At 41.9% G+C, this 17,125-nt stretch overlaps 1 protein-coding gene across 1 annotated transcript in view; it reads right to left on the bottom strand.

The window, feature by feature from the left end:
* The window catches only part of LOC119177846 (rifampicin phosphotransferase), a 117,468-nt gene that overhangs the window by 25,563 nt on the left and 74,780 nt on the right, over positions 1-17,125 (bottom strand). The window contains exons 25-31 of the mRNA XM_075867303.1: positions 15,932-16,066; positions 15,685-15,769; positions 14,790-14,875; positions 11,478-11,540; positions 9,965-10,057; positions 8,242-8,301; positions 6,556-6,644 (exon numbers count right to left, since the gene is read on the bottom strand). Of these exons, the coding sequence (XP_075723418.1) occupies positions 6,556-6,644; positions 8,242-8,301; positions 9,965-10,057; positions 11,478-11,540; positions 14,790-14,875; positions 15,685-15,769; positions 15,932-16,066 (611 nt within the window). The remainder of the gene's footprint in view (positions 1-6,555; positions 6,645-8,241; positions 8,302-9,964; positions 10,058-11,477; positions 11,541-14,789; positions 14,876-15,684; positions 15,770-15,931; positions 16,067-17,125) is intronic.

Below are 17,125 nucleotides of genomic sequence, written 5' to 3' on the forward strand. Positions count from 1 at the left end.
TGGCAGACCTGGAGACAAGAGTGTAATCGTTCATTTCGTCCGACGTGACAAAAGGAACGCTGTCTCAACTAAAGCCCGAAAGAAAAGACCGTCTGCCAAAGATGTGTGTTTCAAATCAAATGAACCCATATTTGTGAATGAGAACTTAACCAAACACACGAGACAGCTGCTCGGCTTAGCAGTTGCTAAGAGGCGAGAAACAAAATGGAAGTTCGTGTGGACAAACGGTGGCAAGGTGTTTGCACGCAAAACAGAGTCGTCTGAGATTCTTAAGATTGTTGAGCCTGCAGATGTTGCAAAAATGACAATGTAGACTATCCAATCAAGCCTTATACTAACGAGACTTCGAAATGGATCTTGTCAATAGCCAGTACTATGACATAAGCGGTTACAACAAGCTGGTTAATCAAAGCTCGCACAATTTCAGTGTCCTGCATCTAAACGCTCGAAGTATCAAGAACAAAAAAAAATCTTGATGTGTTTCTCGGCTCTTTAGCCATAAAGTTTGACGCTCTAACATTTTCCGAAGCTTGGTTAACACCAAATATTGTCCCGCCAAGATTTGCTGGTTATACTTACAGTGGCTTGGTACGTCATTCCGGTCGAGACGGAGGCATCGCTGTGTACGTCAAAGAACAACTAAATCATGAAATAATTGGTGATCTCTCGTACCTTTCACCGTGCATTGAATGTCTTGTAGTGAAAGTTATTAACGTAATTGTTGTCGTGGTGTATCGGCCACCAGCTGGTAAAAAGCAAGAATTTCTTGACTACATAGATACTCTCTTACAAAAGCTACACACAATGCTCATGCCTTTTTTAATTATCGGTGACGTCATCGTTAACATGCTAGGCGATTCTCCCAGCTCTAAACAACTTCAGTCGGTTTTGAAATCATACGCATGCGCAAATACGATAACAAGGCCTTGTCGCATATTGGAAAAGTCTTCAACGCTGCTTGATATAAGCGTCACAAATCTTTCAAGCAGAAAATGTATTTCAGGGTTATTTTCATACGATGTAAGTGACCACCCGCACATATTTTCTCTTTTATTTTTATGTTCAACACAAAATAAAAAGCAGATCGTGGAACAATATCGCAAAAAAAATATTAGCGCACTAAACCGACTCCGAGCTGAAGTTGCTTCGACGAACTGGAATTTAGTGTGCGCAGAAAGAGATACAAAGCGGGCTTTCAATCTTTTTCTTGAGCAACTTAAGAGCATATATGACCGCACCTTTCCTTTAACGAAAAAGACTTCGAGGAAGAAGATACGCAAGGCGTGAAATAACCACGCACTCTATGACCGAATACAAGAAAAAAAAAAACAAAATGTATCACACGTTTGTAAAATATCGCGATTTATCACTTCTTGAAGGCTACAAAAAGTTCCGCAATACGCTAAATGTTGACGTCAAACAAGCCAGGATATCATATTATCAATACACATTTGAAAAAATCTACGATAACCCCAGGAAAATGGGGAATGAGGTAAATAACTTAACTGAACGCAACAAAAAAGGTTATGTTAATATCACTGATTTTGCAGACAATAAGGCAGAAGTCGAGGCAATATCAGCCATGAATGAATACTTTGTTAACGCTGGCGACTACCCAGACTCATTTTGTGAAGTAACAGATTCGCCTGTAGCAGATAGAGAGCGTCTATCACACTTACTCTTCCTTACTCCGGTTACACCTTGTAAAGTTGAAAAATTATTTTGTAAAATACGTGACAACGTTGCTGCAGGCGTTGACGAAATAGCAGCCAGCCCGATAAAATATGTAGCGTCACTAATTTCACACCCTCTTTCATACATCATGAACACTTTTTTAAAAACCGGCATTTTTCCTTCAGAACTAAAATTAGCCCGCGTTTGTTCTATTCATAAAGGGGGTGCCAAAAATGTATTATCGAACTACCGCCCAATATCGGTTCTGCCGGTACTCTCCAAAATTTTTGAAGGAATAATGCACTCCAGACTTGAATGCTTTTTTACCAAGAACCTGATAATCCATAAAGCACAGTATGGGTTTCAAAAGGGTAAGTCTACGGAGTCGGCGCTACTAGATACGAAAGAGGAGATATTAAAAAACATGGAAAACAGAACCTACACCATAGGTCTTTTCATTGACTTCAAGAAGGCCTTTGACACAGTGAAACATAATATTCTGATATCTAAGTTGCCTGATAATGGTAAGAGGGGCGTGGCAGCTAAACTAATAAAAAGTTATCTTACCAAAAGAAACAATATTTTAAGGTGGGAAACCTTGTTTCCCCAATGGAAACTGTAAAAATTGTGTACCGCAGGGTTCAATTCTTGGACCGTTACTATTTATAACATATATTAATGATCTGTGTGACATTTCATGATCCCCAAAATTAATTATTTACGCTGATGACACCAACATATTTTTTACAGGTAGAATACTCATGCACTTTGAAACTGAAGTACAATGAAATCCAATTATAACGAACCTCAGATTAACGACTTTTTCAGATTAACGAATATTTCGGAAATCCCCTTCCAAATGTCCATTGGTTCAATGTAAAAATATTTCACTACTACGAATTTCAGAATAACGAATGTTTCAGAATAACGTATCAAATTTTATCACCCTGGTACCTTAAGAGCACTTCAAAGTAACGAATTTCTAGCGTAAAAATTACGTGCGGCGGTCTAAATGCCCAGCGCCATATGTGGCACTATCTTCATCATCAGAGCTCCTGCTCATTTCTGCATGCGTTGCCTTATGCTAAATGCGCACTAGCCTGGCTAGCCCTATCGCCATCGCCAGTACCTTGTTTTCGATGTTTTTTTTTTTTGCATGCTCGTTGAGCCAGGTTGAGCCTAACCTCGCCGCCTTTGTTTTGTTACGTCGACTGGCAACGTCGCACGATTGTCGTACGGCTTTCTCGTGTTAAAGGTTAGAGTGATTCGTTTCTCCGTTCGCGATGAGCTCCGGAAGCAGCGCGAAAAAGAAACGGAGGCAGTTTTCTTTGAAAGAAAAAGTGGATATTCTTTCTCAAGTGGACGCCGGTAAAAAACAAATCCACATTGCGAACGAGATGGGGGTTGCACCATCAACTGTCGCAACCATCCTGAAGGACCGACAAAAGATCCTCGAGCTGCACCGAGGGTCCCAACTCGCGCCGTCAAGAAAACGGCTCCGACTCGGGAATTTCCAAGAAGTGGATGCTGCAGTACTGACTTGGTTCAAGGACGCGCGTTCTCAAAATGTGCTGGTGTCGGGACCCATGCTGCAGGAAAAAGCCCGGCAATTCGCTGATGCTTTGGACATCACAGGCTTCGAAGCAAGCGCGGGGTGGCTTCATCGTTTCCGTGAAAGGAATGGAATCACCTGGCAAGTGGTGTCTGGTGAAGAGAAGGCGGCAGACGCAGCAAGCGCTGCTGCATGGAGGGACGAGAAGTTCCGCGAAATCGTCGCTTCATACTCCGAAGATGATATATTCAATGCGGACGAAATGGCGTTCTTCTATCAAATGCTTCCCGATAAAACCATGCATTTTAAAGGGAACAGCTGCAAAGGCGGCAAGCAGTCCAAAGTCCGGATTACGGTATTGTTATGCTGCAATTCCACAGGCACCAAGAAGCTGAAGCCCTTGGTGATCGGCAAATACAAGAAGCCTCGCTGCATGAGGAACGTTGTTTCATTGCCGTGCGATTATCGGGCTAATTCACGCGTGTGGATGACACGAGAGTTATTCTCTGAGTGGCTACTAAAGGTGGACGATGAGATGAGGAGCGCAGGTAGGAAAATCCTGATTATCGCCGACAACTGATCGGCGCATCTTGTTAATGTCAGGCTGACAAATGTACAGCTGGAATTCTTGCCTCCGAACTGTACGTCCTTGCTCCAGCCATTGGACCAAGGCATCATAAAAAGTGTCAAGGCCCATTACCGGACACGCCTGGTTCAGCGATTGCTGATAAATCTTCGGATGAAGCTGCCTACCTCCATCAATGTGCGACAGGCCACAGAAATGGTTACCGGGGCCTGGTGGAGCGTTACATAAACCACCATTCAGAACTGCTGGAGGAAGGCAGGCTTGGTAGTAATGCCATCTGAATCTGAACAAGGCAGCGAAGAAAGCGACGCGAGTGGCCTGTGGCAAGAAGTCGTCGAAAGACTCGCGATGGATGCCTCGGTGACGTTCGAGGACTATGTGCAGTGTGACGACGAAGCATGCACGTCAGCCGAACTGACGACCGATGACATCGTCAGTGCTGTTCGTGGTGATAACAGCGACGAGGACGCCAATGGCGAAAACGACGCTGAGACCGCGCCCGTTAGCCAACCAGAAGAATCGCTTTCCAACGCCGACATCATGGAATGCGTGCGAAAGATGCGCACTTACCTTGGCAGGGGCAGCAATGCCACCGAAGCAGAGCATAAGAATGTGGACAACTTCGAAGCGTTCGTCCTGCGGCAGTTGAGCGGCACCCGCCAGGCCAAGATCACCGACTTTTTCAAATAAACGTGCGCTCATTCCGGAATACTTCGCGTTTTGTTTCTTTTCACGCTCGTCATAAAATCAAGGGTTTGCGGATGTGTACACAGCAAAGGTAGGCGACTCCTTTTGTTGCATTTACGATTTTTAATGCGAATTTTCGATGTTTTCACTATAACGATATTTCAAAATAACGAACTATTTTCCGCGGTCCCTTCAAATTCGTTGTATCGAGATTTCACTGTAAATGATTACTTAGTCAAATTAGAAAAATTGCTTTATCAAAATAAGCTCATGCTTAATATATCTAAAGGTAAGTACATAGTATTCCAGCCTATCAACGAGCCCTACGAGGACGACATTAACATCTATTTCAAAAAGCAAAGGCTGGAGCAGGTTATATCACAAAAATTTCTGGGAGTGTGGTTCCAAGAAAATTTGTCTTGGAATACCCATGTTGATAGTCTCGCATCCGAACTAGGTAAGACTGTTGGGTGTATATTTAAAATAAATCCACTTATGCCGATTTGGCTAAAAAAAGATGTACTACGCTCTTTTTTATTCGCGTTTGAATTATAGTATGCTCGCATGGGGCACTGCAAGTGAGAAGAATTTGAATAAACCAGAAATCTTGCAGAAAAAAGTTTTCCGCCTATTCGATGATTATTATGGCAAACCTAGGGGGATGCCTAGCGGTCCACTATTGCTAGGCATCCAAAACATTGCCTAGCGGTCCAAAACTATTGCCTAGCGGTCCAAAACATGCTATACTCAAAGCAAGACAGCTGTATGAATATAAGCTATTACTTTACATTTATATAAATAAACTCCACAATATTACGGCACAGGAAGGCGCACTCAAATACTCGCTCCGTAGGCAACAAATTCGCGTCCCTGCTACTAGGACTGGATATGGTAGAGCCCTAATTGCATACCGCGTCTCACAGCTTATAAATCATTCAGGTGAACAATTAAGTTTTAACTTCTCATTAACGCAATTCAAATATCGCATAATACATCTCCTAAATAATTGAGTATAGTAAACATCATGTTTTCAATAAACTTCTGGCTAGGTTCCACATATACTCTCACCTTTAGGTACAAGACGCGTGTTTATACAGTAGTATGTACGTACATATGGGCAGATGTATGTATGAATATGAGTGTATTATATGAATATATCAATATGTAAGTATGTGTTTTTTTGGGTATGTAATGAAAAGAGCCTCGATGTCTGATTCTGTGTGTCTATGCAGCCTATTTTTTGTACTTATATGCCACCTATTTTTCCTTTTATGCTATTGCTGTGTTCTGTTATTATGCTGCTACTTGTATTGTGATAATTATTATTCATTGTAGCTCTGTTTGCTGAACTTTTATCATTCTGCGTAGCGAAGCCACGTCAGGCCGAATGGCTTTTAGCTTCGCTTCGTTTTTCTGTATCTCTCCAGAAACAAAATCTGTTCATTCATTCAAAAAGAAAAACCTCCAGTACTCACACACATTTGGTGAAGCAAGAAAAGTAACTTCAATTGCACGTCAATGAATAAATTTTATATACCCTTACTTTTGAATTTTTGCGCGTGATTACGCGAGCGTGAAATATGCTTGCATGAAAGGAAGCAGGAGGGGTACGGGGAATGGTATATTTCTTGCTACTTTGCAGAGCATTGCAAGATTACCTATCACTAGCATGCTGGAGAGCCCCTGGTCTAGATCATAGATTGAACCTTTATACGGCCAAGAGCTAGTCTATTAAAACCGAAAATGAGCAAGTTACGTTTGTCGATTTTAAATAATGGTAAACTTGTTGTATTAACTGTCTAGCGTGAAGTGATTTTGTAATTTTTATCGACTGCAACAGCACCCGAGCTCTTACCCTATGCAGTTTAGCATTGGAACAGTGACGAACTGTTCCTTTCACTTGCAATAGAAATAAAGAAATAGAAGAAAACCAAGCAGCCAGATGAGAATTTCCGGTTAACTATTCTGCGCTGGGAGAGAGTAAGAAGTGTGGTCAAACAAGGAAATAGAAGAGGGAGCCTACTGCCTGAAATCGCGAGCGACTGTCACACCTTACCTCTGAAACATTGAAAGTCTGTAGGGAAACTGAGAGGCGTCCCAACGGGAAGGTGCTGTCTGCTTCATCTCAGGAGCCGCTGCTGCTGCCTGGATCCAAGAAAGAAAAACAACAAAAACGTGTGGTAATTATACAACCTTCCTGTGCGATAACAGTTGTTAATAGCCAGAAGATTAATACATATCTTCTCTACGTAATGCAGTGCCGAAAAGGGCTTGTGAGTTGTTGGAGCGCGGTATATGGGAATGAAACTAACTGCTAAAGCGTTTGACTACATTGTCTAATTATCTACTGGCGATAAAAATTACGCGCAGAGAAGTAATTCTCTTAATCAATCTTATATATGCCTCAGGAATATCGTGATATTCATCACAAGGCTCGTCGCGTCGCCGCTACACACTCACAATCACGCCAACTTTGTACCGTGGTAAATTGCCAACCTTGCTCGACCTTTTTTGCAAATTCTCCCAGCACCGCATGTGGTGCAAGAAGCCTCCGGAGTCAACCCACCTTTCAACAGGTCAAGTAGTCACGCACATGTAACGAGAGGATATCATTTCGATGCCACAAATGTTGGCAATTTGTGGCGTCATTATAGCAACGTCGGGTGACGTGATTCGTTCTGTCATGTCTCGGTGAGGTCTGACACTTTTGGTGTACCAAACGACCCCCCTTCCGTCACTAGGGGCCAACAAAGTGGATTTGTCGTTCTCAAGGCTGCAGAAGACAAGTCTACTCTTCTAAAAAGGATGGCTCGAGCACCCACCCCGTGTTTTTTTTTTAAATTTCACATTGCAAGCTTCTATCTTCCCTTTTTTGCCTTTGTTTTGGATTTCAGTGACTAAGTATCATGACACTCACTTTTCATTCATGTGACTGCGTTTTTTTTTTCTTCAGTGGTGTTGACACGGCCGGCAATGGTTCGCGAACTACCGTCAGGCCTTGTCAAATCACACAAATCTTTTCAACTCTCGAAGCATATAAGGCCTCGCCTTAACAGCAATGTATCATATTATCCTGACTTTGAACGTGTCGCTGAAACATTCACCAATTAGTATTTTTCCTCAATGCTCATTCTGTGGTCAAGACAATGAGATAGCTTATTACGATAGTAACTATATGATCAATCAAGGCGCAATGTTTGCTGCCACCGTTACGTTCCGTATACCGTCCTAAGCATCGGCCCGCTAGCCGAAGGTTCTACGTACGAGTACGAGTGAAACTTTGCAAAGGCTACACGGAGGCGCCGCTCAAAACGTATGAAACGCGACGGCTGGCTCCACCAGAAGAAGGAACACATAAAATAGAGGCATTGGAGGCAGGCAAAGGGGGGGGGGGGGGGGGCGTTTGCCATTCGCGCAGCCATTACGAGCTTTGCTCAAGAATGTCGACCCGCGAGCTGGCTGGCGCACTATCTTGACAGACTAGAGTAGACCGCTTCCGCGGTACGTGTTATGTTTTGGTCATTTTGCGCTGAAGTGACCAACAGCATAAAAAACACTCTGATCAGGGGAGTGGCCGTATGCTTGTAAGGCAACGTTATCCAAAGTAGCGCGAGGTACGATCCTAACGGAGTTAGCTGCCAGGCTTAGCTAGTAACACACTTTTTGTTCTCGTATTTATCGGTTCCCCTTTGCCGTGAAACTGTGACTTTTTCGGCCTTCAAGGAATCCCGTCAGTTCTTACCTTTAAAGATTTCAGAAGTGACGACGGATCCAACGCCCACGGCTTGGTGTAAACGTCGAACTGAGCAAAATAAAAAGAAACATGTGCCTATTTGGATATGTAAGCAAATATATTGTATATGCACACCAGTGGTTTATAACCTATAGGTTCTGATTTCTTAGAGATTCTGACAAACTCAGTAGATCAATTTCTGAAACACCGAGTACGCTGAAACACTCAATGATGTGTAATTTTAATCAAATCGGAGCCAGTCCAAGTCATTACGTGGCAATTACACAAGAAAAAATATCGGTATCATTTTTCTGATAACTGAGCTACAGAGAGGGTACTAGTCTCACAACATTCGCGCTTTGCCCCTAATTTCGACAATAGGGAAAAAGTCTGCATTTGCGAAAAAAGAAAAGTGTTGAGTCTGCTGTTTAAATCGCACAGCCTCCATAGATCTTACAGGGAATGTTTTATTCTGTGTGTTCAGATGTTGAAAAGTGCAAGATTAACAACATATCTCCTAAATCAAACCGTGGAAATGCAACTAACACCGAACAACAAAAAGTGTAATGTACTCTGGAAATGATATCAACTTACACATAAGCACAACCTAAGCGCGTTCGAATGCTGCTCACAAGTGGCGGCAGAACGCTTTCACGAAAAGGATGTTTTAATAAGGCGTTTATGCATAGACAAGTGTTTCGAAAAATTTAATCTAATTTTTAAAATACTAAAAGAAAGTATCTGCGTGGCACCTGTAGCGTTACATTTAGTGTGGCAGAGCACATCTCCTGTTGCTTACGAACAATAATTACGGCTTGTTTATGGAAAGTAACACCATCACCTTTTTAACCAGTAGAAATAAGCGGCCGGGTCAAAGAGCGATTTCAGTTTCGTGCTGCAAATAGTTCATAGCCATTTTGAAGTTTCTGAAAGGCGGCCACTGATAATCCTCGCGAGGCGATAAAATCTGGCTAAATTACAGGCAACACCAAAAATAGCGTGCGAAACTACGCATCTGCTATTCACCCCAAAAATTCCTTCAATGATGACCCTGATTTCCTCGCATCAAAGGAGGAGGGTAAGTGAGCTTCGACAAGTGGCCTTACGACAGGAAAGCGCTGCGACACAAATCAAAGTATGTAGATTGAAAGTTGATAAAGCCGTGGAATACAGTGTCATCATTGAGGGCAGTTTCGGGGTGAATGGCAGATGCGCTGTTTCGTACGTTATTCTCGGTATTGTCCGTAAATTGGCCAGATTTCATCCCCCCGCGGTGATTACCAGTGGCCGCCTTTCAGAAACTTCAATATGGCTATGAACTATTCGCAGCAAGAAATCGAATTCTCTCATTGCACCCGGCCTCTTATTCCCACTGGTTAAACAAGTAATTATGTTACTTTCTATAACTGCAGCTGTAGTTTTGTTTTAAGCATCTGAATATGCACTCTCATAGTTGATGTTACGCCACAGGTAGCACGTCGAGACCTCCTCTCTGTGACTTTTTAATTATATTGGACATATTTTTTTGGAATACTCTTTACATAAAAAAATTAAGGGCATATTGGTTTCCTAATATATTTATTTCCAATAACATGTTAGACTCTAAAAATCTATAGATCAGCACAAATTAGTATGTCTTCGTTGTAGGGATTCAAATGCCTCTTTTTTATTGTATTGGATATAAAATGAAGGTTATTCGAATGAGTGTATTTTAATAGAATTTGAATGGTACCTCCTTAACCGCCCGATGGCCATGCTTTTGGATGAACTCCCGATACTTCTTTCCGCAGTCACTTTCTGTCGTTGACAGCCAATGACGGGCCTCCTATCACACAATGAATGGTATAACTGGTAGACAAAAATCAGTGTCTAGCTATCACAACCAACAGAGTGCACATAGCTGCATCATTTGAATTTCAACAGCACCGCATGTCGAACACACATAAGCTACATTTCTTCAGTGAATATTACTGAAAACGCGACGCTCAAAGAACAAAAGACACGACACTGTAGTTACGCCGTATGCTTAAGAACGGGAAGCGCCGAAGGTGTTATAGACAGTCTTAGCGTTAGCAAATCATCTATCAATAGTTCCATATTAGACATAGACTGTTCGCTGGTTTACTATAATAACTACGCGTCAGTGGCGTAAATAATCAGGATGAGATTAAAGCAATAATCGGAACGAAAAGTAAAGAAATGCCGAGTTATGCAGTGATCCAGATTATAACTGAAACTTGTAGATTCGTTCTCACTTAGGTTGGTTTACGGGCTTTTCCTGCTTGTCACTCATGCTCTGGAATTCTCAAATACCACCGAGAAGCACATTTAACGTCACGCTCAGACGCTATAAGACCTTGTTACATAATGTCATCAGAATACGTTAAACAGGCCCCTCCGCGGTGGCCTAGTGGCTAAGGTATTCGGCTGCTGACCCACAGGTCACGCGATTGAATCCCGGCTGTGACGGCTGCATTTGCGATGCAGGCGAAAATGTTGTAGGCCCGTGTGATCAAACCTCGGTGCACATAAAGAACCCTAGGTGGTCAAAATTTCAGGAGCCTTCCACTATGGTGTCTTTCATAATAATATGGTGGTTTTGGGACGTTAAACACCACATATTAATCAATACTTTTAACAGCCCCATGTGATTCAAATTATTACGCAAGCCTTCACTACAGCGTGCTTCATTTGCTATGCGTCTTATTCAGAATGTTAAGCAGCACGTTTCGACCTCATCAAAATTTTGTAATTCTCAGCTTTTTTTTATAAGCAACAACATCATTTGCACACAAGAAAAGAAACAGAAGGCAAGTTGGGGAAGCAAGTTGATACGACTTCAGGACTGTTCAAACTGCGAGGAACTTAGCGAGAGTGCAAGTATAAGGAAAGACCCTAAGCGTTTATCGTTCCTTTATTGTTCTTTTATTAAGTTCGCGACAACGTGAACAGTCATGAAGGGAAATGATTTGATGGTCTGTTTTTGTTAGACACGATGACATCTGTTCAACAGATAATGATACAAATAGTAGCGTAGGAGGCGCTGTTGTTATTTGCTATTTAAATGTAGTAATTATAACACAAAACAAAATGATGGTTATCTTAATATATATATAACTAATGCGTATCTGTGATAACAACCTGTCACTTGAAATTTATGAAATATTGAATTACGCAGCAGTGCACTAGTCATTTTTTGTGCTACTTAACAATAACGTAACGGTTGTTCGCTGAAAAGCATTTACCTCTGTTGTCATCTTGAGGAACTTCTCTTTTTCTGGAGACTCTCTAAGAACTTGACCTAGTACCTGCGGCAAAAGTTCAACAGCAAAAGACGGCGTTATGTCATTTGTCACAAAAAATTATGAAGACCATTCGGTTTGTTTCCCTTCTTTTTGTTTGCACCTATTTGTAAATCAGATTTAAGGGAATACTAAAGAGAAAGAATCGCTTGGTTCATAATGCACAAATTGCACTGTGATAACTCTGATGTCAAGTGTTTGACTATCACACGTTCATTATCAGCTGCGAAAATCAAGGTTGAAGTTTCATTTCTAAATTCAACACCAAACTATCCACGTGTGGCATCAAAAATTTTAAAATGCGTTTTCGTATTTTCGAGGCATTTGCTTGGTGAAATTCTCTGAAACTTCTTATGCTAGGTCAAAGGCACCCCCAGATGAGAGTGTTCCTCCATTTCATTTATTAAAAGCTACGGCGCACCCACTAGACGCCTACAAAATGTGTGCCGTCAAGGTGGTTGTGTGCGGCCATCTCGAAATAGCGTCTCCAATCATATTTTCTTTTCACGCCTTTTCTCACTTACGAAACGTCGTGTCGCGGTAAGGGTGACTGTAAAATGGAACTTTAGTAACACGAGAAAAAATGTGTTTCTCTTTAGTGTCACTGTAGTAAAGTTCTTTGTAACTGCAAGTATTGGGCATGGCATGCCGTGCTAAGAAGACTGAAGAATTAGACACTGTCTGACAGTTTGACTAAGAAATATACCCCATTTATTGACGTTGTTCCACACTTCTTCAAGAAATCAGTTTTTCGTCCCGATGCGAGGTGAGGCAGTCTCGTTACCGACGGTTTCTCATCAACAGGAACCGTAATAACAACGTTCTACGCTATGCACGGGTGGCGTTTTTAACAGACCAACAGCGTTAGAGCAGTGGTAGATCAGTGAAACTAAGTGGTAAACTATGATTAATGTCATCTGGAAATGGTGTTTTAGCGGATGGTTTACATTTACAAGCACCTGTTATGAAGTGTTTGCGAATTCATCCTGCAAAAACTGCCTGCACTAAATGCATCTCTGACCTAACAAGTTTCTCTGCAAAAAACTTGTAGCAGAACATGATTTGAAGTTGTGTTTTCTGTACAAGATTAACTTAAAGTATAGATTTAAAGGGCGTAATAAAAATCGACAAATCAATATATAATTGAGCAGAGCTTTACCAATCGAAGCACCGGGATAGAAATATATCGACCATTTTTCTCGGAATTTTTATTTCACATTGCACGCTTGCTTCCCACAAATCGCCCTCACTATAAGTGTCGACATGAAATGCGGCTGAATTATCAATCACTATTTTTCAGTGATTTTGAGCCAGAAAACCTGAATACGCCTGGTATATATTAGCGGCTAACATTTTCAATGTCCCCCTATTAAACCAAGGCATATTTTTGGGTGGGGGAAGGGGGGGGGGCTCTTAGGTTTCGCCTTTATGAGTTGAACGTGATAGCTCTGTTCTAATCTTAGTGCGTACTTCAAACACTTAATGTATGAAATCTTTCCGACCTTGCTGTGCACTCACTACGTGACTTAAAGGGGCCCTCAACACTTTTAAACCCCCCATTTTTTACTCGTGGACTGCATAAAATTAGTGCAGAAATAACGGCAGCGATAGCGGCACGCAGTACGAAGTTATGCCATTTTAAAAAATTCAAAATACAAAAAAGTATCAACCCCTCAACTCAAATTTCGCGGGGTGACATGACCGCATTTCACTCTCTGATGTGACGTTGCATGGGGCCTCCAATGACATGGGCTGAAAGCTCTTACGTAGAGAAAGCTCGTACACCATTTTTGCTTGTTCAGTCAAACGTGTTAATGAGGCTGTTCTATAGCAACAGGCAACGTGGTGCCTGACCACGCCGTTTTGTTTACACGGTCGAACAGCTGGGTGAGGCTGGTAGAAATGAGCCTCCCCGACTTGTCAGAGCTGGAGCAGGTGCTTTTGCTTCGGAGCGAGGATTTACGCATCCTGTGATAGGCTGAGCTCATCGTCGTCATTTCCGCCCGCGTAGTCCTATAGTGAGCGCCACTGTGCGCCGACGCGGTCGGCAGCAACGAGGTGACTTTATTGCAAGATTAAAAAATACTAAATGGTTTGATATCGGTGCTTACACCTATGCTTAAATCATACCCGGCCATCGGTCTACGCAAAACACATGAAAAAAAAATAGGTGCTTCAAAAGTGTTGGAGCACCCCTTTAGAGGTGCAGTAGCATGAGTGCCTTTTGTAGTGGCTGGCTGGTTTTAAACTGTGAAGTCAATATGATGATGCCATGTTCTGACACCAGGTCGCAGTGTACGCTTGAACCACACATTTTTATGGCAATATTTTATATTGTCTTGTGAAGCATGTATACAGACAGTGTGTGTTGGTAAAGCATGAAAATTACTTTCACAGCGTTTGTTTCCCAGCAGAGGAGGTTATTTTCAGTGTGTTCACAAGAAAAGATGTGGCTGTGCCAGTCCGGCACAGCCACGCCTTTGCTTGGGAACACAGTGGAAATAACTTCTTCTGCTTTGAAATGCAGTAGTACCACGCTTTGGCAAGGTGCCTAGCCTACCCACTTTTTTGTGAAGAACATGAAGAAGCCTTCCAAGACAATAGGACTTCGGTCTTCGTGTTTCTTGCTTAGCAGTGCTTGAACATTTACTGTCGCTGTAGGACTCCAACAGTGCAACTCAGTGCATTACTGTGTACCATTTTTATACACATTCTATTAAAACCCAGTTTAAATGCTTGTGCACTAGTTGTGCGAATATTGTCGCTGAATAAATGCATCCCTGTATGCCGAAGTAAACGCTACAATTTTGAATATGCAATATAATAAATACCACGAAAAACAAGATAAAATACAAGCGTGGCTGTGTGGTATAACACCCGCTTGCCACGCAAACCACCCCACTCAGAGCCAGAATTTTTATTATTAACTTCTTTGCATCTTTCTCAATTTTGCGGTCACGGAAAGATGATGATTGTTCGCTCACAACCGACGACGCGGACACCGATGCCGGAAAGTCAACCAAACGAGCCCTTTTACGTAAAATAAAGATTTGACTATACGCATATGCCGATCACCATTACACATGTAACGAGCAACCTGAGCATGGTATTGCTTTTTTTCCTTATTGCCTACAGCTGCTACCACACCTTCATGATGGTATACGTTGGGGTTTATATTTAAAATAATTTAGGATAATTCATCACTATAGACTAGTGACATTTGTCGCAAAGATTGTAGCGCATGCTCTAGCTTACCTGGATCATTCGCGGCACATCAGCACTCTCCGCGTCTGTTCCCTTCAAGATCTTGGACAGCTGACAGAAAACTTCGTTGTCGAGTGCTACATAAAGAACAAGGAGACTGCGTTCACCGTGATTTTGAGAATCAAGCATTGATCTCATACCACTGTAAACCGTCTCCACGTCAAGCAACTAAAACATGTTCAGTATAATTGTGTTTTTAATGTAAATTCATAATTTCCAAAGTTAACTTTCTAATGAATAGTTCTGCTGCTGAAGTGCTGAATCGCTTGTTTTTACTGCTTATTCTCAAGTATAAGTTGCAGTGACTTTAGGTATGATGAACTGCAAAGGTCTCAGCTTTATATTTCATGCAGCCACCACCTGCGAGAAAACGTAAAACCAGAACCCAGATACTTTGTTGCGCTGCAGTCTCGGCCACGCGAAAGGTCGATACAATACCGGAGTTCATTTAGTACCGATATAGTTTGGAAGCACACAGGCCGCTGCCACTTTCCCGTGGTCTGCTCGCCGTGAAGAGATGTTAAGAGGCGGCTCCTACGCTCTAGAACCAGTGGCACCGAGATTCGTACGGTTCTGTGCTACCGAGTAATGCTATGTTCTGGCACCGCTGAAATATTTAACACCGCAGACATGATACAATCTTGCTCGGGGCTGCAGCAGGCACATGCGAGGACACCCACAATCAAGCACTATTCTGTACACCTATGCCTTATGGGGGTGAAAAATGGCAGAAGGCACTTGCACAAAACAAGCGGGTAATAAAGTATACCAAAAAGTGAGGTTGCTGTGCAAGTAACTATCTTTTTTTTCTGTGAGTGTGTTAAGCCGCGTTATAATTAGAAGATACGCCAAGTACTGTGTGTGCTAACTATATGTACGTACGTACCTCCTTTGGCAGTGCTTAGAATGCGAAGAATAAGGACGTTGTAAAACGAAGATGACAGGGCTGCCTTCATCAGAAGAATAGAAGGCTGCAAATGAAGCCAGAAGGTTTCCGTTACACACGATAGGTTATAGTTTAACACTACGAAAAACGAAATGCGTCAGTAAAGATTCATGCACGTTCCAATATTCTGTATTTTTGTGAAAGGAGGATCACTTTGACAGATGCCATTTGTGTTCTGCCGATTTACCTCACGCAGCTCTTGTAAGGCACGCCCCATGAAATCATATATCTGCGCTGCTGTCGCTGTATCATCAATTTTGAGGTGCAGATCAGCCGTTTTCTTTGAAGCGCTTTCCACGCCGCTGGTGACGGTGAACATCGTCTGTCATGAAAGGAATACAGCGAGTAGAGGTTGAGTTTGCGACAATAAGGATTCTTAGCTTCAACGTCCCAAAATCAAAATATCATTATGAGAGACGCCATAGTGGTGGGGTATATATATATATATATATATATGTATATATATATATATATATATATATATATATATATATATATATATATATATATATATCCATGAGACATACATCTTGGTGGCGGCAAAAATCATCCGAGAGTGTTCATATAATTGCTATATATATATTACAAAAGCCAGAGTCTAGCGCTCCATGCTAGATTATGTGTCAAGTATCGCACTGGATACTGACTGGCACGCTTAAGCGGCATGTTATTGGGAGCCACTGGGTACTCTGTGCAAAATGGCTTCACAGGTTAAAACTGGGGTGCGTAGTCATCTTAAATAAATAAAGTTATAGGTAAAAGAATTGAAATGGCGTGCATTAACATTAAAAAAATTAAAAAATTGATAAATAGAAGACCTACCCACAGGATTCGAGTCGCCAGCTTCCGACTTCCAACCGAGTCCTCTACCGACTACGCCACGCCGGAACGCGTTAGGCAGACTACAGAATGACTATTTATCCCCAAAAAAACATGCCGTTTGGCTTCTCAAAGTCAAGATTGGCGCAATATTGTTTTTAAAATAACAATTGCGGCTTTATTTGACACTGACGAACGCCTTCCGCGCACCCAATGACGTGCAGATATTGCCAAAAGCTCTAAGTTTTTATTTATGCAACCACATCTTAGTTTTGAAAAATCTCAAATAGCCTGGAGGATCACCCACATATTTTCGGCTGTTTCTGCGAATATTTTTTTTCTGATAGTCGTTTCTTCCTCTTGCTAGTAGTAAACATGTACAAATAATATATAATTACTTGTGCGGTAGATATGCGCGTACACAATTGAATATTGGACTGTATTCTTGTGCAAGCGACGATATAGCGGTATACAGTTGGCATGCCATACTGTAGATTTGCAGTTATATCGATACACAACTGAAAAACTGCACAAGAAAATACCAATAAAATTCACTCAAAAA

The sequence above is a fragment of the Rhipicephalus microplus genome, chromosome 1 (assembly GCF_043290135.1).
Source record: "Rhipicephalus microplus isolate Deutch F79 chromosome 1, USDA_Rmic, whole genome shotgun sequence".
NCBI lineage: Eukaryota > Metazoa > Arthropoda > Arachnida > Ixodida > Ixodidae > Rhipicephalus > Rhipicephalus microplus.